Below are 26,662 nucleotides of genomic sequence, written 5' to 3' on the forward strand. Positions count from 1 at the left end.
TTGCAAGGTGGACTCCATTTGTCATTTAAGAAGACTCTTCTTAATGTGTATTTTTAGAGCTTTAATGAAGGATTCACATAATTTTTTAAAAAATGCTTTAAATGTGACTACAATGAAAACAAGATATTTTATAAAGGGGATAAGAGTCCACAAGTATTTTTCTTACTCTTGTCTTGAGTACTCAGGGTCTGGACAACTCAGAGGCTGACTCAAATCTCTTTTCAAAGGTTGAGAAAAACTGATAAATTGAAATGGGTTTTAGGGGTTTGTGCAGATAGGATGTGGAACATCCAGGACACTTATGCCCAGACTTTGCTTAAAAGACAGGTTTGAACAAAAAGTTTATTGTTCTGAGAGGGTGATGGCAAATTAATAGAGTAGTGGGTAATGACTCTAGTCTTTAGGGAAAGTTTTATTTCATATAAAGACTAAAATAAAATATATTTTAAAATTCCCATGACATCAGAGATTTCTCCTTTACTTATATCACTTGAAGTTCTTTTTGTGTTTCCCATGATTCCAAAGGAATCAGCATAAGAAGTTTGATACAGGATAATGAATAACAAAAGAAGTTTTATGAGAACTTCATGGAAAATTATGGGAACACATTTATCTTTTTAAGAATAAATCTCTGGGGAATTCCCTGGTGGTCCAGTGGTTAGGGCTCTGCGCTTTCACTGCAGGGGACACGGGTTCGATTCCTGGTCAGGGAACTAAGATCCTGAAAGGCGTGTGGCACAGCCAAAAAAAAATCCCTGTATGTATTAAGTTTCTGGATCTGGAATTTAGAAGTACTTCTATGTGTGTTTTATTTCTTATATATCCTAATATATGCTTAAGGTAAAATTTTAGCATAATGGACAATTATAATTCTGAAAAATTTTGAACTTTCTTAATATTAGATTTTACGTATGGTGTGGAAAGAAATGAGTCATTGATCAAAGCAGAAAAGAAACCTTTCTCAAATACAGAAAAGATTGAGCTCAGGGGTAAACACAGCCAGGATTTTATTAAGCGAAACATTGAGGTATGTACTTAGAAATTTAGAAGCCAGAATGTGGGATGAAGTGAGCTGCAAGCATGGAAATAGTTGTGTTCATTGTCTTTAAATATTTTTTTTGACCATGATGCACGTGTATGTAATTGAAACACTATATACAACTGATAGAAAAGTTTTATGAGCCAGTACTTAACTTCACTATTTTCTTCTCCATCCTATCCTATTCTATCCCATCCTACCCCTTTTAAAATTGCTAGCTGCAACTTACTACATTTGTTTCATTATGCAGAAATGAATCTGGTTCCTGCAGTTTGAAAAACATTTATTTAGAAAATAGTTTTGGACAGTGTTTCCCAGATTTTAAATTGCATATTTAAAATCAATTTTAAAATTGTTTTATTAAAGTAATGAGACTGATTTTATAACTGGTGCATTTAGAAATTTGAATGGAAAATTCTCCTGGCAGAGTTGGAGAGGCCAACTGGTTGTCTGCCCACTGCCCCTGCCCCTTCCGCCCAACTCTAGCAGAGCTTCCTGGCAGCCTGTCACTTGTCTCTTGCTCTGATTAGCTCCCTGATTTAGGGGCTCAACCTTGGTCTTACAGGCCCTGCGGTCTCACTTGGTTTGTCCTTAAGGCAGACTTAGACTAACTAAGGGCACAAGAACTCCTGTATTAGACCAGAATGCAAATTAATTTATAGCAAGAAATATAAGTATGGGACAGAGGCTCATGGCAAACCACTCAGGCAGTTAGGTCACTAGAAAGCTACATTGGTGAGTATGAAGTGTTAAGAGGAGAGAGTTAACATAGTTCAAGCCTGATGCTTTTTCCACAATTAGCACGTCTTTTCCAGGCAGACTGGATTCATGGGTCAGCCTGCTGCTGTGAGGACTGACCTCTGGGACTCTCGATTTTTCTGTGCTCCATCTTCGTATGATCTGAAGGAGACCTTCTCCAGCTTGCTCTGTCTCTTTGTGCTGGCTCATTATATGTTGATTTAGTGTTTAATTTTCCAAGAGCAGTAAGGTTTTCCCCATATCCAAGTTCTTGCTGACACAGACAGCAGCTCCACCATATATTTCCCTTTTAACAATAGTAACTGAATCTTATTTAAACTCCTGATATGATATTCTTGAAATTTAAAAGCAGTTTCATTTAGTGAATATATGCCACATAGGAAGTGGTAAGATTCCTTCCAAATGTCTCAGCAAATATGTTTTTGCATTGATACATATTATATAAAGAGAGGTTTGCAAACTGCCCATGTTTTAATTTTAAATAAAATGTTTGTTGAAATGGTTGAATATCTTTGCTTGGAGAATGGACCTCTATCAAAAATTTGGCATAAAGTAAAATTACCTAGCAAATGAAAATGCCTACTCTCACAAATTTTACCTTAGTGTTTCTGTATTGTAGAAGCCTCAGGTCCCTTTTTTATTTTTCCTGAAGTATGAATTGCTTTGAGTATTTAATATTTTCCATTCATACATTCTGTAGTTGGCCAAGAATTCAGGACAACCAGTAGTTATGATTGACAGAGAGAAGAAAAGGCTGGTTGAACTTTTGAAGGACTTGGATAACAGTGGTTTGGGGCTGTCCAGTTCTGAGGTAAGTAAACTCTGATATTCCACAAGCTCTACACTTCTTAATTTTTATTCCTTTAATCATGTTATTGACCCATTAGCATAAATTTGTAGTAATTTTTCAAATTATGGAGCAATATTTCTGACTTAAAAAAATCCCGTTTTGGGCTTCCCTGGTGGCGCAGTGGTTGAGAGTCCTCCTGCCGATGCAGGGGACACAGGTTCGTGCCCCGGTCCGGGAGGATCCCACATGCCACGGAGCGGCTGGGCCTGTGAGCCATGGTCGCTGAGCCTGCGCATCCGGAGCCTGCGCTCTGCAACGGGAGAGGCCGCAACAGTGAGAGGCCGGCGAACTGCAAAAAAAAAAAAAAAATCCCATTTTACAAACTTATTTTTATCTAAATTTTCCAATTTATTCTTGCCGATTCATTATTGACTCTCCTATGTCATTATAAGAGTGACTACAATTGGCTTTCACAATAATAACCTCTGCCTATGATGTGATGGGCTTGGTCATTGATGACATAGAATTGTGTTTCTCTGGATCCTTTTATTTTGGACATTTCTTATTATCCCTAAACTGGTTCCATGATATTTTAGCATAGTCTTCAGTAATCCTGAAGAGCACCATCCTGCTCCTGCCCAGGTACCGCTGGGCATCTAGTTCCCTGAAGAGTCTGGGGCGAGCACAGACTGAGTCTAAGGAGGGGAAAAGCGTGAATCCAGGGTGCGAATGCAGGTATTTATGGGGCCCAGACAGGCACATAAGGAGTGCAGTGGCTCAGTGTTTGCGCTTGTTTGCATATTAAACTTATAGCCATATTCTTTTTATTTATTTATTTTTTTTTAAAGTTATTTCTGAGATATACATTTTAAAGTAATAACTAGAATTATGACATAACATTATATCAGAACATATAAGATTTTTAGAAATTTCATGTAATGTCTGAAACATTTATATTAACATATTTCCATACAAATAACCCAAAGAAAGTTTAGTATTAGTTTTTTTGTTTGTTTGTTTGTTTATACTGCAGGTTCTTATTAGTCATCAATTTTATACACATCAGTGTATACATGTCAATCCCAATTGCCCAATTCAGCACACCACCATCCCCACCCCACTGTGGTTTTCCCCCCTTGGTGTCCATACGTTTGTTCTCTACATCTGTGTCTCTATTTCTGCCCTGAAAACTGGTTCATCTGTACCATTTTTCTAGGTTCCACATACATGCGTTAATATACGATATTTGTTTTTCTCTTTCTGACTTACTTCACTCTGTATGACAGTCTCTAGGTCCATCCACGTCTCAACAAATGACTCAATTTCGTTCCTTTTTATGACTGAGTAATATTCCATTGTATATATGTACCACAACTTCTTTATCCATTCGTCTGTCGATGGGCATTTAGGTTGCTTCCATGACCTGGCTATTGTAATATTCTTACTTCTACAAAGAAATACATTCTCCTGTGTGCCTTGAAGCTCTTAGCCTTGTTGTCTAGTTTTTATTCCCCTATGTTTAATAGAGATGATGTGGTAAATGCTGCTGGCACCCTGCCCAGATCCCTTTTACCTGGCACATGTGTGCATCCATCCCCCTGCCCTGTGCCAAGGGTGCACAGCTGCTTCCTTCCCTGGAGAATTGCCCTGGGCTAAATGGGAGCTGACCAGCCCAGGACAGCAGCCCCCGCCTCCCCTCACATCCCCTCACCTTGAGATGAGATTAGCTGTGCCCTGCAGTTTGTCCTCCACCTCTTCCCCAGGGGTCACCCAGTCTTCAGCTGAGACCATATCCTCGCCTAGCTTTGTTCCCTTGTCCTAGCCTGCTCCCCTCACACCCCTAATCCTGAAAGCATCCCCCCACTAAGTCACTTAAACAAGAATCTCTGCCTCAGGTTCCAGATCTAGGGAACCCAGCCTAAGACGTGTAGGTTCAGAGGGTAGTTTTTGCTCTGGGTAAAAAGCAGAGCATGTGCAGCAATATCTGTAGCCAGTGGGGGAGAGTGTGCTGGTCCGTGGCTGCTGCTGCGTGGAAATCCTGCCCAGGGCTGCCTGGATCCTCCAATTCGTCAAGAGAAGCTAGAAATTCAGATGAAAAGAAAAAAAATAACAGTTCTCTATCATTCCCACTCCAGGAAAGGCCAGTGTTGTACTGGTATATATTCCTCCAGGTTATGTATTCACAGCTGACACTGTGGTCTGTAGAAATGGAGTCTCCAGACACTGCAGGTTGGTAGTGGAGAGCGGTTGTGTGTGCTGGCTTTGGCAGTCTGTTGTCACCTGGGCTAGAATGCAGGATCCATCATTTCTCAGTTCTGTCACCTTGGGAAGTTATTTCTCTTCACCTCAGTTTCCCCCTATTTCTGGAGAGAAATCTAAAGTGGTCTCACTGGCCTAGGATCAGTGTTGGCAGGGGGCTGCATTCCTCTCTGGATGTCCTTCAGTAATTAATTAGTCTCTAAAATCTTACATCTTAACAGGAAAGGATCTGTGGTATGCTTTTATTTCCCTCTTCTCCCCTTTCCTCTCCTCCAGAATGTATTGAAATCACCTGGAATTTTAGTTCCAGGATGTTAGAAGTTTTTCCCTTTACTTAATAAATTAATAAATAAATTAATTTATTTATGGCTGTGTTGGGTCTTCGTTGCTGTGCGCGGGCTTTCTCTAGCTGTGGTGAGTGGGGGCTACTCTTCGTTGCAGTGCACGGGCTTCTCATTGCAGTGGCTTCTCTTGTTGTGGAGCGTGGGCTCTAGGCGCATGGGCTTCAGTAGTTGTGGCATGTGGGCTCAGTAGTTGTGGCTCGTGGGCTCTAGAGCTCAGGCTCAGCAGCTGTGGTGCACGGGCTTAGTTGCTCCGTGGCACGTGGGATCCTCCCGGGCCAGGGCTTGAACCTGTGTCCCTTGCATTGGCAGGCAGATTCCTAACCACTGCACCACCAGGGAAGCCCAGAAGTTTTTCCTTTTTTTTTTGCAGTACGCGGGCCTCTCACTGTTGCGACCTCTCCCGTTGCGGAGCACAGTCTCTGGACGCGCAGGCTCAGTGGCCACGGCTCACGGGCCCAGCCGCTCCGTGGCATGTGGGATCTTCCCGGACTGAGGCACAAACCCGCGTCCCCTGCATTGGCAGGCGGACTCTCCACCACTGCGCCACCAGGGAAGCCCCCAAGTTTTTCCTTTTAAAAACAGTATGCTTCTTATATTTTAGGAATCTTTCTCAATAGTAGCCAAATTTTTAAATCACATCATTACCTGTGTATTTAAGCTCAACTAATTGTTTATTTGTACAAATCGTTTTTCCTAAGTTATTCTTATAGAATTAAAAAAAAATTTCCCTGAAATAATGATGGTGTGTAGATAATTTTTTGAGTCTTTGCCTATTCAAAAATTTATTTTTCCCTCATTTGAATGATAGTTTCAAATGGTGGTAGCTAAATCCTAGATGCAAAATCCTTTCTTTCTGGAAGCATCTAGGATTTTCTCTTTATTTTTGAGTTCACAGATTTTACCAGAATGTATTTTATGTGTGTCTTTAAAAACATTTTTGTTCCTGCATGGTACCTTGTAGGTAGGCCCTTTTTATCTGAAGGTTCAAGTCTTTTTTCTGTGTAGAAAATTATCTTATTTCTTCCCTTCTATCATCTCTTTTTCTTTCCTTTTGGGCTTCCTATAAAGTGGGATATCAGTTGGGAATGGGATTGACTTCAGGTAACAGAAAACTTTATAAACAGTGACTTCAGCAAGAAGTTTATTTTTTTCAGTAACAAGAAATCCAGGTATAAATAGCTAATGTCTTTTGATCTTCTTGACCCATGTTTGTAGTGTGGTTTTGTTTTTAGGTGTGCAAGATTGCTGCTATATCTGTATGTAATGTGTTAATTTTCCAGGCAGAAAGAAAGGGGGAAGGGTAAGGAGAAAAGAGACTCCTCTGAAGTTTTGCCTTTTCCTTTGGGAAGATGTGGTGTCCCCACGACTTCCACCTGCATCTCACTGGCCAAGCTGTCACGTAGTCATTTGTTTCATACAGCTCTGCAAGCGAGACTGGGGATTCAAGTGTTTCATTTTCTCTTTTTTTGTAGCAGAGGAAGGCGAGAAAGGAGGAGATTGGAAAAGGGGACTAGGTCAGTCAATGTACCAGACCATAGATGGGTATAGAATCTCCTGGATCTCTCCTCCAGGTCTTAAAATATTTTTCTCATAATCTTTATCTTTTTTGTCATTTTGCTCATATAAGTTCATTTTACGGTTTTCCTAGTTGGGTTTCAAACATCTCTATTCTGCTGCTTAGCTATGCAGCCCTCTTTTGGGATTGTTGTTGTTATTTTTACAGTTTCTATTGTTTTTAAACTAATATTTGCTGAGAGTTCTTTCTGTAAGTCCTCTGAGGAGAAAGTGTCCTTTCTTATTACCTGATGTGGGAGATAGACATTTTATATGGAGATTCTATGAAGCCATATAGGTGGTGGTACATGTTGGAATAGAGATGTAGTGGAGGAAGATGTGAATATGGCAGGAAGCATTTAGGAACACTTTGAGGAAGGGACCGATCTACTGTTTTCTCAAACTGTATGAAACTTCTTGCCACGCTTCACATTTGCTGTAGTCTTTCAAGCGTCTGTGTGCCCATTTCTTTATGGAGTGCTCCGCCACTTCGTCTCTGACAGATCCAACCTAAAGAGGATGACTAACATGATAGGTATGTTTGAATTCCACAGAACTCATGCCCGCTGGTTGTTCCTTACAGTGGTATGTTTGTATGGATGTAATATTCTCTTAAATTTCTCTAGGAAAGGTAGAATTTTTTAAAGATTTCCTCCTAGTTAGGGAACTCACACTTGCAACTAATGGCTCTCCCCAATGCTGGAAGCCTCTACTGTCACCCTTCGCAACAGAATGGATTTTGCATCAGATCTTAAATTACTCACGTCTAAATCAGTATTGAATGGGTGAGTGTGATTGAGGACCCTCATTACTGATGTGAACCCTAGCTGTAAAGCAGGGTGGTGCAGAGCATTTCCTGGGTTCTGTCTTAGGGAGACAAGACTCCTACACATTGCAAGTCTAGACAGAAACACACATACCATCTACTACATGTTACACATAATTTCCTTCTGTAACAGCATAAAGCATGAAACATTTAAATTTCTGTTGAATTTAATCTGCCATGTTCTTTTACCTCCAGTGTCATTAAAAAAGAATTCCATTCAAACAAGAATTTAAAATTTATTAACCAATATTTAGTCATTGATTCCATAGTTTGTTTTTTTTTTTCGTCTGATTCTTTTTTTCTCTTTTAGGTCATACAGTATTTATATCACTTTTATTTAGGAAAAATTAATCAGAGTTTCTTATTTGTGAGTAGTTAGGTATTTTTTAAATAATTATGTGTAACTTTCATATGCCAACTTGCAAGTATATTTAAAATGTTTATTACTGTATCATATCCATATATGGATATAGTGTAGTCTCCCTTTCTCCCTATTTTCAGACATTTGGGCTTTTTGCAGTTACTCTTTTTTGTAAGTAACACGGCAAAAACCATTTTAGTCAGGGTTCTAGGTTACAAGAAACAGAGGCAGATTTTGGTTAAAAAAACAGAAAACGAATTTATTGGAAGACTTGAGCAGCTCACAGACACAGTGGGAAGTTTGGAGGACCGGGCTTGTAAACCAGGCAGTTATCAAGGTAGGCAGAAAAATGGGCCTAGAAACTCCTGAGAATCAGTCTGGTTCAGGGCTGCACCGAGGCCACCAGACACCCCCGATAATGATCACTGCTGCCACCTTCACTGCTATCAACACTGGATCCTCGCTGCTACTGCTGTCACCATTAATCACTTCCCCACTTTCCCTGCATCTTTGAATCTCTCTCTCTCCCTCAAGAGTCAAAGTCCAGGGTGTTCCCTTCTGATTGTCTGAATCTAGGTCATTTGCTTGTCTTCTTGATGCCAGTGGGTAGGGAGAAGGAGTGTCTGGTGGGTACCTGTTCCCTAGAGAGACTCATGCAGTATTTGGTTTCACTGAAGCAAGAAGGGAGATTGGATGCTGGGGCCAGGAAGAGACAGTGTAAGTCTTTCTGCGTAAGTTTTTGCATGTACTTCTTCTGGTTACCACTTAGGGTTTGATCCCTGGTATTAGAGTCATGAAACCAAAGTGTGTGTTGCCCTCCATCTGCCCCTTTATTCTTAGTGTTCTTCATGATCCTTCTGTCCTTGTGCTACATGCTTCCCTTTGTGACCTCGCCCATTCCCATGGTCTAAGGGTTTGAACCATTATAGAATTATGGGTGATCCAAAGTATTCATTTCCAATCCAGGTCTCTCTCTTGAACTTCAGACAAACATATTTAACTACCTAACATAATCTGTGGATATCCTGGGGACATCTGTGGATATCAGAAGGCCCCAAACAGAATTCATCATCATCATTTTCCTCCTCGAACTGCCATGTCTCTGGTATTCCCTAGTTTGGTTCTTATGACCACCATCCCACTAGCTGATCAAATCAGGAATTTGGTTTTTATCCTTGATTCTTACTCCTCCCTTCATTCTTCCATCAAATTGTCTCCAGATTCTGTAAACTCTGCTTCCTAAGTATCTCTGGAATTGGTCCTGTGTGCTTCATTCCCAGGAAACGTTCTGACTTCAGGCGCTCATCACTTTTCTTGTAGGTTACGGCTTTTGCGTCTTAACTGGATTTTCTGCCTCCAGTCTCACCCTCACCTGCTCCAGTTTTAAAGTGCACAGCCAATTGTGTTGTTTCTCTAAGATGCTCCTAAGATTATTTCCTTTAGGAAGCATTCTCCAAACACGTTTTCTCCTTGCCCCTTCCTGTTAACAGAGGTTAGTTGACCCTCCCTGTTCTCCATGGAACCCTGGGTTTACCAGCACTTTTCACACCTTGTTAAAATCTTTGCTGTCAAGAGACTGAGAACTCCTGAGGGCAGGAACGTGTGAGATTCATATTGAATCACCAGTGCCCAGTGTAATGCCTCCCCATAGGAGGCACTCAGTACGAGGTTTTTGAATGAATGTTATGAATGGCTTTTAACCCATTAAGAAACTAATGTTAGTTCAATAACGAGTTAGATGAACAGGTTTTTTTTCAAATATTTATTTATTCGGCTGCATCGGGTCTAAGTTATAGCATGCAGGATCTTTAGTTGCGGCGTGCGGGATCTAGCTCCCTGACCAGAAATCGAACCCGGGCCCCCCGCATGTGGAGTGTGGAGTCTTAGCCACAGGACCACCAGGGAAGTCCCTAGATGACCAGTTATGATCATGAAACCCAAACCACCGAGTCTATGTTACTTTTCAGGGACAGAGTTTGAAAGTAACATGTCCGTTATAGGGTAAACATGATTTCTTCCTTATTCAACATGTCACAAACCACTTTTTTCAAAGTGGAGAAATGAGAATGTTATGAGACCCAGACTGTGAGGCTAAGAGAGTTATTCCGTAGGGTAGAACGCCCACAAAAGGTAAGCAGATACTTTACGCAGAGTTGGGAGATGATGAAACCTTAAACTATTGAATTTTTTTTCTTGCACTATCCCAAGTTAATTCTGTTTTTTTAATATTTGTTTTGTTTTTTATTTGTTTTTGTGAGGAACACTGATGTAGCGGTCTGAAAGGTATATTTTGGAAAAAGAAATGTAGCATAAGAATGACCTGGTGATCCTTGTTTCCTTTTAGGGAGATCAGTCTGGCTGGCTGGTCCCGGGAGAAGGATACACACCTGCAGTCACCCAGCATGAGCAGCTTGCTAAAATTGATACAAAACTCCAAGAACTTTCTGCCGTTTACCCAACAATTTCCAGCTCTTCTCCAAGACCTGAACATCAGAATGATGAGGTATGTTTAACTCTAGAGCCCATAGGCTGTTCAGGTTTATGTGTGCTAAAGCTAGTTCACATAATATGACAATCTGCTTGTTAACTAAAGAGGTTTCTTCCCAGTTGCCTTTTCAGTGGCTGCAACTGCAGTGACAGTGATTTCTACAAGTGTCTATTTTCCTTCGCCAGTTTCCACTTTCTATTCATTTTCTTTACAGTTGGTAATTTGCTGAGATGGGGTGAAATATTTATTTTGATATTGTTATATCTTTATGATATAAGCTAATGCTTGATCATGATCGGGAGAGAGGAGAGGGAAGAGAGGGAAGAGAATAGATACAGCACTCCTTAGTCCTTTGAGAGCTTTACTTCTTTTTGTTCCTTTGGTTCTAGGTGTTAGCGGTGGCAGTCACCTGTCTCTTACTCTGACACATTCTTCTAGCTCCTTTGATTTACCAGGAAGCAGTGAAGCTCACTCTGTTGATAACTTCTCTCCTGTGAGAATTTTGAAATGAGTACGTTTCCTTTCTGGATAGTTCCCTCAAATATTCTTTTACAAAGCTAACAGAGGGTGAAGAAAAACGGAAGGGTAACCACAGCTTTGGAGCAGTAAAATTCCTTTCTCCCCCTAATATTTCAGTACTTCGTGGGATCTAGTTTGGGGTTGGGTGGTAGTTTTTGCCTGAAGAGAAAATGGCTGGTCTTTTGTTATTCCACTAACCCTCTACCAGTTTTGTAAACATATCACCAAATCATTTTCTGTACAATATTAGATGCATGTGATTTTCCTGGTTTTTAAGAAGATTTAAATAATATCAGTAGCCTATAGGGAATAATTCTGCTTTATAGTCAGTCTTTTCTCCAACCTGTCAATTGAAGATTAGGGATCTGGGTTTGGATCAGTTGAAGCTACTTCAGAGGAAAGGAGCAGTGTTAAGATGTTCCAAAGAAAGTTTGGTCGTGATGGAACCTTACGGAGCCATCGCGGCTTCCTTAAATTATGTTCCTAAGGGCCAGGCACAGCTGCCTCTGAGCCCTTTACACAGCAGTATGGTGGGAGTGGGAACCACTGTTTTCTGGATTGAGATCAGACTTCTTGGAAGACAGAGAATTGGAATCTCTGTCCCTACCCAAATATACCGCAGGACTTTGACACATCAACAGGTATGCTGCTAGTTTATTTACGTTACTGGGTGCCATTTCCCAAAAGGAGGAAGCCAGGATGGGGGAGTAAAATGGTTCAGGGATATTCTTTGTTCTTTTTGTGTTACAGCTGATTTTTGTTGTTGATGTTGTTGTTACTGTTGTTAGATATCAAGGGTCGCTGAGATCTCAAAGCTGGATAATGGTCCTAAAGATAGAAAATGTCTCTTTTGTGACCATCAAAAGTTATTCCCGAAAGAGAGACTGAGAATTTAGAGATTTGTTTAACCATTAGGACTTCAGATAAAGTATGACTGTGGTCATTGTCATCTCCGTCACATTTTCAGAGTTCACATTTATGGTTTAAATAAAATATTTAAAAAATAATCAAAGGGAAAACCAGTACATTACTTAGTTGTTACATACTGATATTATATATTTTTGTGTGAAACAGTATATTTAGAGAAAAGAGAAAAGTGCATTTTGGGACTCTCACTGGCTGCAGAAACAGAAAAGTAACATCATAGTTGTTGAAAAGAAATAATTAGTGATTCTTGTATGCAAAAAAGAGTGTATTTTGAGGTTTCATTCAATTTCCTGTTGGCATTTCCTCATTTCTAACTAAAACCAGGATTGCATATTGAATTTTCAAGCCAAAAATGAAAACATGGCAAATTATTTTACGGATATTATTATTATTTTTTAACATCTTTATTGGAGTATAATTGCTTTAAAATGGTGTGTTAGTTTCTGCTGTATAACAAAGTGAATGAGCTATACATAAACATATATTCCCATATCTCCTCCCTCTTGCATCTCCGTCCCAGCCTCCCTAGGTGGACACAAAGCACCGAGCTGATCTCCCTGTGCTATGTGGCTGTTTCCCACTAGCTATCTGTTTTACATTTGGTAGTGTATATATGTCCATGCCACTCTCTCACTTCATCCCAGCTTACCCTTCCCCCTTCCCGTGTCCTCAAGTCCATTCTCTACATCTGCGTCTTTTTTTTTTTTTTTTTTTTCGGTACGTGGGCCTCTCACTGTTGTGGCCTCTCCCGTTGCAGAGCACAGGCTCCTGACGCGCAGGCTCAGCTGCCATGGCTCACGGGCCCAGCCGCTCCGCGGCATGTGGGATCTTCCCGGACCGGGGCACGAACCCGTGTCCCCTGCATCGGTAGGAGGACTCTCAACCACTGCGCCACCAGGGAAGCCCTATCTGTGTCTTTATTCCTGTCCTGCCAGTAGGTTCTTCAGAACCATTTTTTTTTTTTTTAGATTCCATATATTTGTTTAGCATACAGTATTTGTTTTTCTCTTTCTGACTTACTTCACTCTGTATGACAGACTCTAGATCCACCACCTCACTACAAATAACTCAATTTCATTTCTTTTTATGGCTGAGTAATATTCCATTGTGTACATGTGCCACACCTTCTTTATCCATTCATCTGTCGATGAACACTTAGGTTGCTTCCATGTCCTGGCTATTGTAAATAGAGTGGCAATGAAGACTGTGGTACATGACTCTTTGAATTATGGTTTTCTCAGGGTATATGCCCCGTAGTGGGAATGCTGGGTTGTATGGTAGTTCTATTTTTAGTTCTTTAAGGAACCTCCATACTGTTCTCCATAGTGGATGTATCAATTTACATTCCCACCAACAGTGCAAGAGGGTTCCCTTTTCTCCACATCCTCTCCAGCATTTATTGTTTGTAGAATTTTTGATGATGACCATTCTGACTGGTGTGAGCTGATATCTCATTGTAGTTTTGATTTGCATTTCTCTAATGATTAATGATGTTCAACATTCTTTCATGTGTTTGTTGGCCATCTGTATGTCCTCTTGGGAGAAATGTCTATTTAGGTCTTCTGCCCATTATTGGATTGGGTTTTTTGTTTTTTTGATATTGAGCTGCATGTGCTGCTTGTAAATTTTGGAGATTAATCCTTTGTCAGTTGCTTCATTTGCAAATATTTTCTCCCATTCTGAGGGTTGTCTTTTCGTCTTGTTTATGGTTTCCTTTGCTGTGCAAAAGCATTTACATTTCATTAGGTCCCATTTATTTATTTTTGTTTTTATTTCCATTTCTCTACGAGGTGGGCCAAAAAGGATCTTGCTGTGATTTATGTTTTAGAGTGTTCTGCCTGAGTTTTCCTCTAAGAGTTTGATCGTGTCTGGCCTTACATTTAGGTCTTTAATCCATTTTGAGTTTACTTTTGTGTATGGTGTTAGGGAGTGTTCTAATTTCATTCTTTTACATGTAGCTGTCCAATTTTCCCAGCACCACTTATTGAAGAGGCTGTCTTTTCTCCATTGTATATTCTTGCCTCCTTTATCAAAGATAAGGTGACCATATGTGTGTGTCTGTTTTTGTGCCAGTACCATACTGTCTTGATTACTGTAGCTTTGTAGTACAGTCTGAAGTCTGGAAGCCTGATTCCTCCAGCTCCATTTTTCTTTCTCAAGATTGCTTTGGCTATTCGGGGTCTTTTGTGTTTCCATGCAAATTGTGAAATTTTTTGTTCTAGTTCTGTGAAAAATGCCATTGGTAGTTTGATAGGGATTGCATTGAACCTGTAGATTGCTTTGTGTAGTATAGTCATTTTCACAATGTTGATTCTTCCAATCCAAGAGCATGGTATATCTCTCCATCTATTTGTATCATCTCTCTTTCATCAGTGTCTTTTAATTTTCTGCATATAGGTCTTTTGTCTCCTTAGGTAAGTTTATTCCTAGGTATTTTATTCTTTTTTGTTGCAATGGTTTCAGATTTTTGAAACTATTGCAAGAAATGATTTCAAAAGTGATCTGAAAAATCACTTTCAGATTTTTCATCATTATTGTATAGGAATGCAAGAGATTTCTGTGCATTAATTTTGTATCCTGCTACTTTACCAAATTCATTGATTAGCTCTAGTAGTTTTCTGGTAGCATCTTTACGATTCTCTATGTATAGTATCATGTCATCTGCAAATAGTGACAGCTTTACTTCTTCTTTTCCAATTTGGATTCCTTTTATTTCTTTTTCTTCTCTGATTGATGTAGCTAAAACTTCCAAAACTATGATGAATAATAATGGTGAGAGTGGGCAACCTTGTCTTGTTCCTGATCTTAGTGGAAGTGGTTTCAGTGTTTCACCATTGAGGACGACGTTGGCTGTGGGTTTGTAATATATGGCCTTTATTATGTTGAGGTAAGTTCACTCTGTGCCTACTTCCTGGAGGGTTTTTATCATAAATAGGTGTTGAATTTTGTCAAAAGCTTTCTATGCATCTACTGAGATGTTCATATGGTTTTTCTCCTTCAATTTGTTAATATGTGTATCACATTGATTGATTTGCGTATATTGAAGAATCCTTGCATTCCTGGTATAAACCCCATTTGATCATGGTGTATTATCCTTTTAATGTGCTGTGGAATTCTGTTTGCTAGTATTTTGTTGAGGATTTTTGCATCTATGTTCATCAGTGGTATTGTTCTGTAGTTTTCTTTATTTGTGACCTCTTTGTCTAGTTTTGGTATCAGGGTGATGGTGGCCTCGTAGAATGAGTTTGGGAGTGTTCCTCCCTCTGCTGTATTTTGGAAGAGTTTGAGAAGGATAGGTGTTAGCTCTTTTCTAAATGTTTGATATAATTCTCCTGTGAAGCCATCTGGTCCTGGGCTTTTGTTTGTTGGAAGATTTTTAGTCACAGTTTCAATTTCAGTGCTTGTGATTGGTCTGTTCATAGTTTCTGTTTCTTTCTGGTTCAGTCTTAGAAGGTTATGCATTTCTAAGAATTTGTCCATTTCTTCCAGGTTGTCCATTTTATTGGCATATAGTTGCTTGTAGTGATCTCTCATGATCCTTTGTAATTCTGCAGTGTCAGTTGTTACCTCCCCTTTTTCATTTCTAATTCTGTTGATTTGAGTCTTCTCCCTTTTTCTCTTGATGAGTCTGGCTAATGGTTTACAATTTTGTTTGTCTTCTCAAAGAACCAGCTTTTACTTTTATTGCTTGTTGCTATCGTTTCTTTCATTTCTTTTTCATTTATTTCTGATCTGATCTTTATGATTTCTTTCTTTCTGCTAACTTTGGGATATTTTTGTTCTTCTTTCTCTAATTGCTTTAGGTGTAAGGTTAGGTTGTTTATTTGAGATGTTTCTTGTTTCTTGAGGTAGGATTGTATTGCTATAAACTTCCCTCTTAGAACTGCTTTTGCTGCATCCCATAGGTTTTGGGTCGTCATGTTTTCATTGTCATTTGTTTCTAGGTATCTTTTTTTTTTTGCTGTACGCGGGCCTCTCACTGTTGTGGCCGCTCCCGTTGCAGAGCACAGGCTCTGGACATGCAGGCTCAGCGGCCATGGCTCATGGGCCTAGCCGCTGTGCGGCATGTGGGATCTTCCCCGACCGGGGCACGAGCATGTGTCCCCTGCATTGGCAGGCGGACTCTCAACCACTGTGCCACCAGGGAAGCCCCTAGGTATCTTTTGATTTCCTCTTTGATTTCTTCAGTGATCTCTTGGTTATTAAGTAGTGTATTGTTTATCCTCAATGTGTTTGTATTTGTTACAGATTTTTTCCTGTAATTGATATCTAGTCTCATAGCGTTGTGGTTGGAAAAGGTACTTGATATGATTTCAATTTTCTTAAATTTACCAAGGCTTGACTTGTGACCCAATATATGATCTATCCTGGAGAATGTTTTATGAGCACTTGAGAAGAAAGTGTATTCTGTTGTTTTTGGATGGAATGTCCTATAAATATCAATTAAGTCCATCTTGTTTAATGTATCATTTAAAGCTTTTGTTTCCTTTTTTATTGTCATTTTGAGTGATCTGTCCATTGGCGAAAGTGGGGTGTTAAAATCCCCTACCATGATTGTGTTACTGTCGATTTCCCCTTTTATAGCTGTTAGTATTTGCCTTATGTATTGAGGTGCTCCTATGTTGGGTGCATAAATATTTACAATTGTTATATCTTTTTCTTGGATTGATCCCTTGATCATTATGTAGTGTCCTTCTTTGTCTCTTGTAATGGTCTTTGTTTTAACGTCTATTTTGTCTGATATGGGAATTGCTACTCCAGCTTTGTTTTGATTTCCATTTGCATGGAATATCTTTTTCCATCCCCTCACTTTCAGTCTGTATGTGTCCCTAGGTCTGAAGTAGGTCTCTTGTAAAGAGCATATATACGGGTCTTGTTTTTGTATCCATTCAGCCTGTCTATGTGTATTGGTTGGAGCATTTAATCCATTTACATTTAAGGTAATTATTGATATGTATGTTCCTATTACCATTTTCTTAATTGTTTTGGGTTTATTATTGTAGGTCTTTTCCTTCTCTTGTGTTTCCTGCCTAGAGAAGTTCCTTTAGCATTTGTTGTAAAGCTGGTTTGGTGCTGCTGAATTCTCTTAGCTTTTGCTTGTCTGTAAAGGTTTTAATTTCTTTGTCAAATCTGAATGAGATCTTTGCTGGATAGAGTAATCTTGGCTGTAGGTTTTTCTCTTTCGTCACTTTAAATATGTCGTGCCATTCCCTTCTGGTTGTAGAGTTTCTGCTGCAAGATCAGCTGTTAACCTTATGGGGATTCCATTGTGTGTTACGTGTTGTTTTTCCCTTGCTGCTTTTAATATTTTTTCTTTGTATTTAATTTTTGATCGTTTGATTAATATGTGTCTTGACGTGTTTCTCCTTGGATTTATCCTGAATGGGATGGTCTGTGCTTCCTGGACTTGATTGACTATTTCCTTTCCCATAGTAGGGAAGTTTTCAACTGTAATCTCTTCACATATTTTCTCAGTCCCTTTCTTTTTCTCTTCTTCTTCTGGCACCCCTATAATTCGAATATCGGTGCATTTAATGTTGTCCCAGAGGTCTAGAACACTGTCCTCAATTCTTTCCATTCTTTTTTCTTTATTCTGCTCTGTGGTAGTTATTTCCACTATTTTATCTTCCAGGTCACTTATCCGTTCTTCTGCCTCAGTTATTCTGCTATTGATCCCTTCTAGAGAATTTTTAATTTCATTTATTGTGTTGTTCATCATTGTTTGTTTGCTCTTCAGTTCTTCGAGATCCTTGGTAAACATTTCTTGTATTTTTTCCATTCTATTTCCAAGATTTTGGATCATCTTTACTATCATTACTCTGAATTCTTTTTCAGGTAGACTGCCTATTTCCTCTTCATCTGTTTGGTCTGGTGGGTTTTTACCCTTGTCCGTCATCTGCTGTGTATTTCTCTGTCTTCTCATTTTGCTTAACTTACTGTGTTTGGGGTCTGCTTTTCGCGGGCTGCAGGTTCGTAGTTCCCGTTGTTTTTGGTGTCTGCGCCCAGTGGGTAAGGTTGGTTCAGTGGATTGTGTAGGCTTCCTGGTGGAGGATACTCATGCCTGTGTTCTGGTGGATGAGGCTGGATCTTGTCTTTCTGGTGGGCAGGAACGTGTCTGGTGGTGTGTTTTGAGGTGTCTGTGAACTTAGTATGATTTTAGGCAGCCTCTCTGCTAATGGGTGGGGTTGTGTTCCTGTCTTGGTAGTTGTTTGACATAGGGCCTCCAGCACTGTAGCTTGCTGGTCGTTGAGTGGAGCTGGGTCTTATCGTTGAGATTGAGATCTCTGAGAAAGCTTTCACTGTTTGATATTATGTGGAGCTGGGAGGTCTCTGGTGGGCCAGTGTCCTGAACTTGGCTCCTCCACCTCAGAGGCTCAGGCCTGACACCCGGCTGGAGCACCAAGAGACTGTCCTCCACACGGCTCAGAAGAAAAGGGAGAAAAAGAATGAAAGAAAGTAAGAAAGAGAAAAACATAAAATGAAGTTATTGAAATAAAAAAATAAAAATTATTATAAATAAGAAAGTAATTTAAAAAAAAGGAAGAGAGAGCAACCAAACCAATAAACAAATCCACCAATGATTACAAGCACTAAAAACTATAGTAACACAAACAAACAAACAAACAAAATGGACAGACAGAACCCTACAACAAATGGTAAAGGCAAAGGTATACAGACAAAATCACACAAAGAAGCATACAGATACACACTCAGAAAAGGAGAAAAATGAAAAGTATATATATATTGAAAAAAAAAAGGAAGAGAGCAGCCGAATCAATAAACTAATGTACCAGTGATAGTAAGCTGTAAATACTAAACTAAGATAAACATAAAACCAGAAACAAATTAGATGCAAAAAGCCAACCCCAAGCCTACAGTTGCCCCCAAAGTCCACCGCCTCAGTTTTGGGATGATTTGTTGTCTCTTCAGGTGTTCCACAGAAGCAGGCTACATCAATTTGATTGTGGAGATTTAATCCGCTGCTCCCGGGGCTGCTGGGAGAGATTTCCCTTTCTCTTCTTTGTTCGCCCAGCTCCTGGGATTCAGCTTTGGATTTGGCCCCGCCTGAGGGGCCTGTAGTTCGCCTGAGGGCATCTGTTCCCGCCCCGACAGGACGGGATTAAAGGAGCAGCTGATTAGGGGGCTGTGACTCACTCAGGTGGGGCAGGGGGGTGGGGGGGTGGGGAAGGGAGGGGTATCAAATGCGGGGTGAGCCTGTGGCAGCAGAGGCCAGCATAACAGTGCAACAGCCTGAGGCGTACCGTGTGTTCTCCTGGGGAAGTTGTCCCTGGATCACGGGACTCTGGCAGTGGCAGGCTGCACAGGCTCCCCGGAGGGGGAGGTGTGCATAGTGACCTGTGCTCGCACACAGGCTTCTTGGTGGCTGCAGCAGCAGCCTTAGCGTCTCATGCCCGTCTCTGGTGTCCTCGCTGATAGCCACGGCTCATGCTGGTCTCTTGAGCTTGTTTAGGTGGTGCTCTGAATCCCCTCTCCTCGTGCACCCTGAAACAATGGTCTCTTGCCTCTTAGGCAGTTCCAGACATTTTCCTGGACTCCCTCCCGGCTAGCTGTTGTGCGCTAGCCCCCTTCAGGCTGTGTTCATGCAGCCAACCCCAGTCCTCTCCATGGGGTCTGACCTCCGAAGCCCAACCCTCAGCTCCCAGCCCCCATCCGCCCCAGCAGGTGAGCAGACAAGCCTCTCAGGCTGGTGAGTGCTGCTCAGCAGTGATCCTTTGTGTGGGAATCTCTCCACTTCACCCTCTGCACCTCTGTTGCTGCGCTCTCTTCCATGGCTCCAAGGCTTCCCCCCTGCCACACCCCCGTCTCTGCCAGTGAAGGAGCTTCCTAGTGTGTGAAAACTTTTCCTCCTTAACAGCTCCTTCCCAGAGGTGCAGGTCCCATCCCTATTCTTTTGTCTCTGTTTATTCTTTTTTCTTTTGCCCTACCCAGGTACCTGGGGAGTTTCTTGCCTTTTGGCAAGTCTGAGGTCTTCTGCCAGCATTCAGTAGGTGTTCTGTAGGAGCTGTTCCACATGTAGATGTATTTTTGGTGTAGTTTTGGGGAGGAAGGTGATTTCCACGTCTTACTCCTCCGCTATCTTGAAGCTACCCCCCGATATTATTTTTGGATTGGAATGCTTTTTGAATAATACACTGAAAGTATCTCGGATAAACCCTGCATATCTATTCAGGTGACAAATGGCCTCCAGTCTATTGCTGAACCACAAATATTCATAATGCATAGTCATGTTATTTTTATTTTTAACCTTTCTGCAAACCATTAACTCACCAGTAGCTTTTCTCCATGCTCCCTTAGAAAGAATGTCTTTTAAATGAAATATAAATTTCTGTTTTTCAGCAATCAATTCCACAAATATTAATCAAGTGCTCATTGCATGCAGGGAATTGTAGGTCATTTAAACACGAGTCAGTGGCTTCACAGGCAAATTCTATCAAACATTTAGAGAAGAGCTAACACCTATCTTTCTCAAACTCTTCCAAAATGTAGCAGAGGGAGGAACACTCCCAAACTCATTCTATGAGTCCACCATCACCCTGATACCAAAACCAGACAAGGATGTCACAAAGAAAGAAAACTACAGGCCAGTATCACTGATGAACATAGATGCAAAAATCCTCAACAAAATATTAGCAAACAGAATCCAACAGCACATTAAAAGGATCATACACCATGATCAAGTGGGGTTTATCCCAGGAATGCAAGGCTTCTTAAATATATGCAAATCAATCAGTGTGATACACCATATTAACAAATTGAAGGAGAAAAACCATATGATCACCTCAATAGATACAGAAAAGGCTTTCGACAAAATTCAACACCCATTTATGATAAAAACTCCCCAGAAAGTAGGCATAGAGGGAACCTGCCTCAACATAATATAGGCCATATGTGACAAACCCACAGCCAGCATCATTCTCAGTGGTGAAAAACTGAAACCATTTCCTCTAAGATCAGGAACAAGACAATGTTGCCCACTCTTGCCACTATTATTCAACATAGCTTTGGAAGTTTTAGCCACAGCAATCAGAGAAGGAAAATCAATCCAAATTGGAAAAGAAGAAGTAAAACTGTCACTATTTGCAGACGACATGATATACATAGAGAATTGTAAAGATGCTACCAGAAAACTACTAGAGCTAATCAATGAATTTGGTAAAGTAGCAGGATACAAAATTAATGCACAGAAATCTCTTGCATTCCTATACACTAATGATGAAATATTTGAAAGAGAGATTAAGGAAACACTCCCATTTACCACTTCAACAAAAAGAATAAAATGCCAAGGAATAAACCTACCTAAGAAGACAAAAGACCTGTATGCAGAAAACTATAATACACTGATGAAAGAAATTAAAGATGATACAAACTGATGGAGAGATATACAATGCTCTTGGATTGGAAGAATCAACATTGTGAAAATGACTACCCAAAGCAATCTATAGATTCAATGCAATACCTATCAAACTACCACTAGCATTTTTCACAGAACTAGAACAAAAATTTTCACAAGTTGTATGGAAACACAAAACATCCCGATTAGCCAAAGCAATCTTGAGAAAGAAAAGCGGAGCTGGAGGAATCAAGCTTCCGGACTTCAGACTATACTACAAAGCTACAGTAATCAAGACAGTATGGTACTGGCACAAAATCAGAAATATAGATCAATGGAACAGGATAGAAAGCCCAGAGATAAATCCACGCACATATGGTCACCTTATCTTTGATAAAGGAGGGAAGAGTATACAATGGAGAAAAGACAGCCTCTTCAGTAAGTGGTGCTGGGAAAATTGGACAGCTACATCTAAAAGAATAAAATTAGAACACTCCCTAACCGCATACACAAAAATAACCTCGAAATGGATGAAGGACCTAAATGTAAGACTAGACACTATCAAACTCTTAGAGGAAAACATAGGCAGAACACTCTATGACATAAATCACAGCAAGATCCTTTTTGACCCACCTCCTAGAGAAATGGAAATAAAAACAAAAATAAACAAATGAAACCTAATGAAACTTGAAATCTTTTGCACAGCAAAGGAAACCATAAACAGGGCAATAAGACAACCCTCAGAATGGGAGAAAATATTTGCAAAGGAAGCAACTGACAAAGGCTTAATCTCCAAAATTTACAAGCAGCTTATGCAGCTCAATATCAAAAAAACAAACAACCCAATCCAAAAACGGGCAGAAGACCTAAACAGACATTTCTCCAAAGAAGATATACAGATGGCCAACAAACACATGAAAGGATGCTCAACATCACTAATCATTAGAGAAATGCAAATCAAAACTACAATGAGGTATATCACCTCACACCAGTGAGAATGACCATCATCTAAAAATCTACAAACAATAAATGCTGGAGAGGGTGTGGAGAAAAGGGAACCCTCTTGCACTGTTGGTGGTAATATAAATTGATACAGCCACTATGGAGAACAGTATGGAGGTTCCTTAGAAAACTAAAACTAGAACTACCGTACGACCCAGCAATCCCACTACGGGGCATATACCTGGAGAAAACCATAATTCAAACAGAGTCATGTACCACAATGTTCATTGCAGCTCTATTTACAATAGCCAGGACATGGTAGCAACCTAAGTGTCCATCAACAGATGAATGGATAAAGAAGATGTGGCGCATATATGCAATGGAATATTACTGAGCCATAAAAAGAAACAAAATTGAGTTATCTGTAGTGAGGTGGATGGACCTAGAGTCTGTCATACAGAGTGAAGTAAGTGAGAAAGAGAAAAACAAATACTGTATGCTAACACATATATATGGAATCTAAGAAAAAAAAGAAGGTTTTGAAGAACCTAGGGGCAGGACAGGAATAAAGATGCAGATGTAGAGAATGCGCTTGAGGGCACGGGGAGTGGGAAGGGTAAGCTGGGACGAAGTGAGAGAGTGACATGGCCATATATACAGTACCAAATGTAAAATAGATAGGTAGTGGGAAGCAGCCGCATAGCACAGGGAGATCAGCTTGGTGCTTTGTGACCACCTAGAGGGGTGGGATAGGGAAGGTCGGAGGGAGCCGCAAGAACGAGGAGATATGGGGATATACGTATACGTATAGCTGATACGTATATGAGGATATACGTATACGTATAGTTTCTGTTATAAAGCAGAAACTAACACACCATTGTAAAACAATTATTCTCCAATAAAGATGTTTAAAAAATAAATAACGATGAGTCAGGCACATATAGAACTGTGGAGTCAGACAACCTCACTTCAGGTTCTGACCCTTCCACTTATTGGCTCTGAGGACTTGGGCATTAATTAGAAGCACTCTAAACCCCAGTTGCCACATCTGTAAAACAGTAATGATAATATTCTTCTTTAGTGTTCTTTTAAAGTGTAGATGAGTTCATATGTGTAGAGTACTTAGCATGGTATCTGACTCAAAACTCAACCCAAGACGTTATTATAATAAGTGACTTAAGGAACTTATTTCATTATGAGAGACACAGAATGCACATAGACAACTGTAGTACAAGATGTTATAGATAAGAACAGTAGAAGGCTATGAGCAAAGTGCTGTGCTGGTTCAGAGAGAGAGAAAGCACATCCAGAAGGGATATCAAGAAAGTTCATTTCTACAAGTGCGAGATAGGAGGAGGAAGAGAAACCAGTGAGTGAGGCAGAGGGGGTCCTGAGAAGGCCCTGAGAAGGCCCTGAGAAGGCTGCCATCACACAGCATGAGGTTGAAAACTGGTGGTCTGCAGGGCAAATTGGGTTCACAGGTAGGGTTCCTTTAGACCACTTAGGGTTTACAATTTTTTTTTTTAGCAAACATTTAAAAATTGGGTGAACTTATATAAAAATCCAAATTTCTAGTTTCTCTTGAAAAGTTAGAACATCTGGCAAATTAGGCTTGAAGCCTTGCTTGGCAAACTACAGGACTGAGCTAAGTAGGGACTGCTGCTTTCTGTGGAACACAAATTCTCCAGCTTGCTATATGCCATCCTTCACGCCATACTGCATTGCCTACAATACATGGGCCTACTTCATGCATTTATGTAACTTGCCCAGCCCCTGCACAGGTCATCAGAATGTCTTTGAATTCCTGCTTATTTCACAAGAGATGGTGTGGTGGTTGATGTTGAGTATCCAGATTAATATGTGGCTTCACCTCTGACCTGCAAGCAGCTCATAGGATCCTGGAGGATAGGCTGTAAACATAGACCAGGTTGTGCCGTGACCGACCATACAAGGAAACCCGAAGTACCACAATATGGGAACTGATTTTATGAGAAGTACAGAAAACATATGCTGGGGGAGCACAGAGAAAGGAAAGGTTATATAATGAAGGAGTGATATTTTAAAAATTCCTTTGGAAGTTTTAAAATTTTGGTCAAGAAAATAGTTTCCCAAACAAGTCGAAACATTCAGGCTTTCTGACTTACCTGACTATGGCAACTCTAAGATGATAAACTAGTAGGCACGGTAAGCCTGGGATGATAAACGTACCTGAGTCAGAATAATTTGAGGGACTCCAGAGAGGTGACTCAGATTAAGGAAGCATTGGTTGTGAAAGCGGCAGGTAGGAAATCTTTTCCTTAGGAGCTTGCTGATTACAATGTTCTCATGCGGTGCCCTCGCTCTTAACTTCATAGCGATGTTTTAAAAGCAGCATTTGGCTTTTATATATCTGATTTCTTTAGCGTAAAACAAAGCATGTGGTCACATTCAGAAGGAAGAATGGCATGTTACTGCTATTGCTGTAATGTGAGTAATGTCATGTGGTTGCAGTTTTACATCTGCTTTTTATTTTCATTTCATCTTAGCGAAAGAGAACTAATTGAAGCAATTTTTTTCTTAGGATCTGTGGTTTAACTGTGCATACCTCTCTGTATCCATCCCCTAACCCTCCAACAAATCAGGTAGTTCTTTCCACGTATTGTAAATCCCACCATAAAATTGAGTGATGTTCTATAATTTAGTTACCGTATTTCTTATTTGCAGCTGTGTTAGATTCCAGCTTTCACCAGGAATATCCAAGATATAGGAGTTATGTAAGCACTCAGTTTCGTAAATCCTTAGCAACTGGATTCAATAATAAATTCTATTCAGTTTGGCTCTCATGAAGAAGTGTAATTTATTCATCTCATGCAATCAGTCTTACTAAATCTAGAATTCCAGTTCATCATTAGATGTTGTTTTCCTGGTTGGGAGAGAGTCTTCAGAAATGGCTCTTATTGTCATGAAGCATTTCTTTGTTAAGTCAACTAGTTTAATTGACTATAAAAGTCCTTCTCACTTGATGTATTTTCTTGTTCTTAAAATATTGATTTAGTTGTATACGATTTGGTAAGACCAACAAAAATTAACAGACATTTGAGGAAAATTGTAGGTGTATTTATCTCTTTTCTTGCCAAGAGAATACCGAGCAACAATTAACTGTGTTTTGGTCTCTTGTTTCAACGTTAGCTAAACTTGAGGAAATATAAAACATGGTTAGACATGTAATCTTGAAAGATGTTTTACTACTGAGTTCAGGGATTTGTAGAGTTCCAGTAACGGCCATGCTGTTCACTTGACCTCACATTACTTACTATGCTGGTCAAGGGCAGGAACTGAGGAATCTTTTATATATGCTAGTCACAAGCACAGAAATCTTATTGACCATCTGTTCATTTCAAAAAACTATAGAAGTAGGCCACAAGAGCATGCATTTCTGAATTGAGGAATAGACAGGAAGTTACTTCAGAAGTCCTTGCCTCTGATGCTAACCTGGCAAACGTTCCCAACTAAATCTGGGGAATTCTTCTTGCCACCTATGTTTTACAGATTACTTTGCAGTTTTTGTTTATATTTCTTGGTTTTTCTGTGTTAAACCTCCTGTGTAGTCAAGGTTTCTTTCATTTCATGGAAGTATTTCAAAATGATAAAAACAATCTGGCTGAAAGATTTTTTTCTTTACTTTTACTACTGCCAGGCAAATGATCCATCTGATACCAGGAAATAGCAGTAGCCTATGGAAAAGTATACCATTAGCTTGAAAACACAGGGCACGCTGGCTTTATTTAGGCAGGTTTGTGTTTTTCTGGCCCTTAACTCATGCCTTATTTTCATATCAGATAACTTATGGAGGCATGGGTAATTTCCTCTGTATTTGGCTTTTAGAAATGAGTTTACTTAGCTTCAAAGACACCTGTTGGCTCAGTCAACACCACCGATATTTTTTTAAGGATGAACTTAGAATCCCTTGGCAATCAATTAGTCAAATCAACAAATACCTCTTGACCTCAGGGTCTATTCTCTTCTTGTCGCTCCTTAGATATTCTGTGCATATCATGGAGAGCTTTTACTGAACTGAATTTTACTTTAACTGAATAAAAGCATTTCTGTATGACTCAGAAATATATAAACAATATGGATGATCAGAGAATCTGCTCAAAACTTTCTACCAGAGGAAATCAAGCTGCTTCTGCTGATCAGGAAAACAGATGGTACTGATTGGCACTTTGATGTGACAATAGAACCTCTCCTGGCCCCACGGAGCTTCTTGCATGTACCAATGAGCAACCTTTGCCAGAACCAGTGATTGCCTTTTCTTGCTCCCTCTTGGCCTCTGTTTTCATCACATGCTGTCCTTCAAATATTTGTACTATGTGGTTATGCTATCAGAGACTGAGACTGAGGAAAGACGTTATATATCCTTGGATTTAATTGTGGAGAATTGCAGACTCATAAGCTTTCAGAGTTGAAAGAAACTTTCTTAGAAGAAATTGAGACCCAGAAAGAAAAAGTGACTTGCTCAA

At 40.0% G+C, this 26,662-nt stretch overlaps 1 protein-coding gene across 1 annotated transcript in view; it reads left to right on the forward strand.

The window, feature by feature from the left end:
- Positions 1-2,133: 2,133 nt before the first annotated feature.
- Positions 2,134-26,662, forward strand: part of FSIP1 (fibrous sheath interacting protein 1) — a 34,340-nt gene continuing 9,811 nt past the window's right edge. The window contains exons 1-2 of the mRNA XM_089907386.1: positions 2,134-2,609; positions 10,277-10,435. Of these exons, the coding sequence (XP_089763512.1) occupies positions 2,529-2,609; positions 10,277-10,435 (240 nt within the window). The 5' untranslated portion in view covers positions 2,134-2,528. The remainder of the gene's footprint in view (positions 2,610-10,276; positions 10,436-26,662) is intronic.

This window comes from Delphinapterus leucas, chromosome 2 (genome assembly GCF_059928025.1).
Source record: "Delphinapterus leucas isolate spDelLeu-1000000601 "Yukka" chromosome 2, BTC_Dleu_Yukka2, whole genome shotgun sequence".
Classification (NCBI taxonomy): domain Eukaryota; kingdom Metazoa; phylum Chordata; class Mammalia; order Artiodactyla; family Monodontidae; genus Delphinapterus; species Delphinapterus leucas.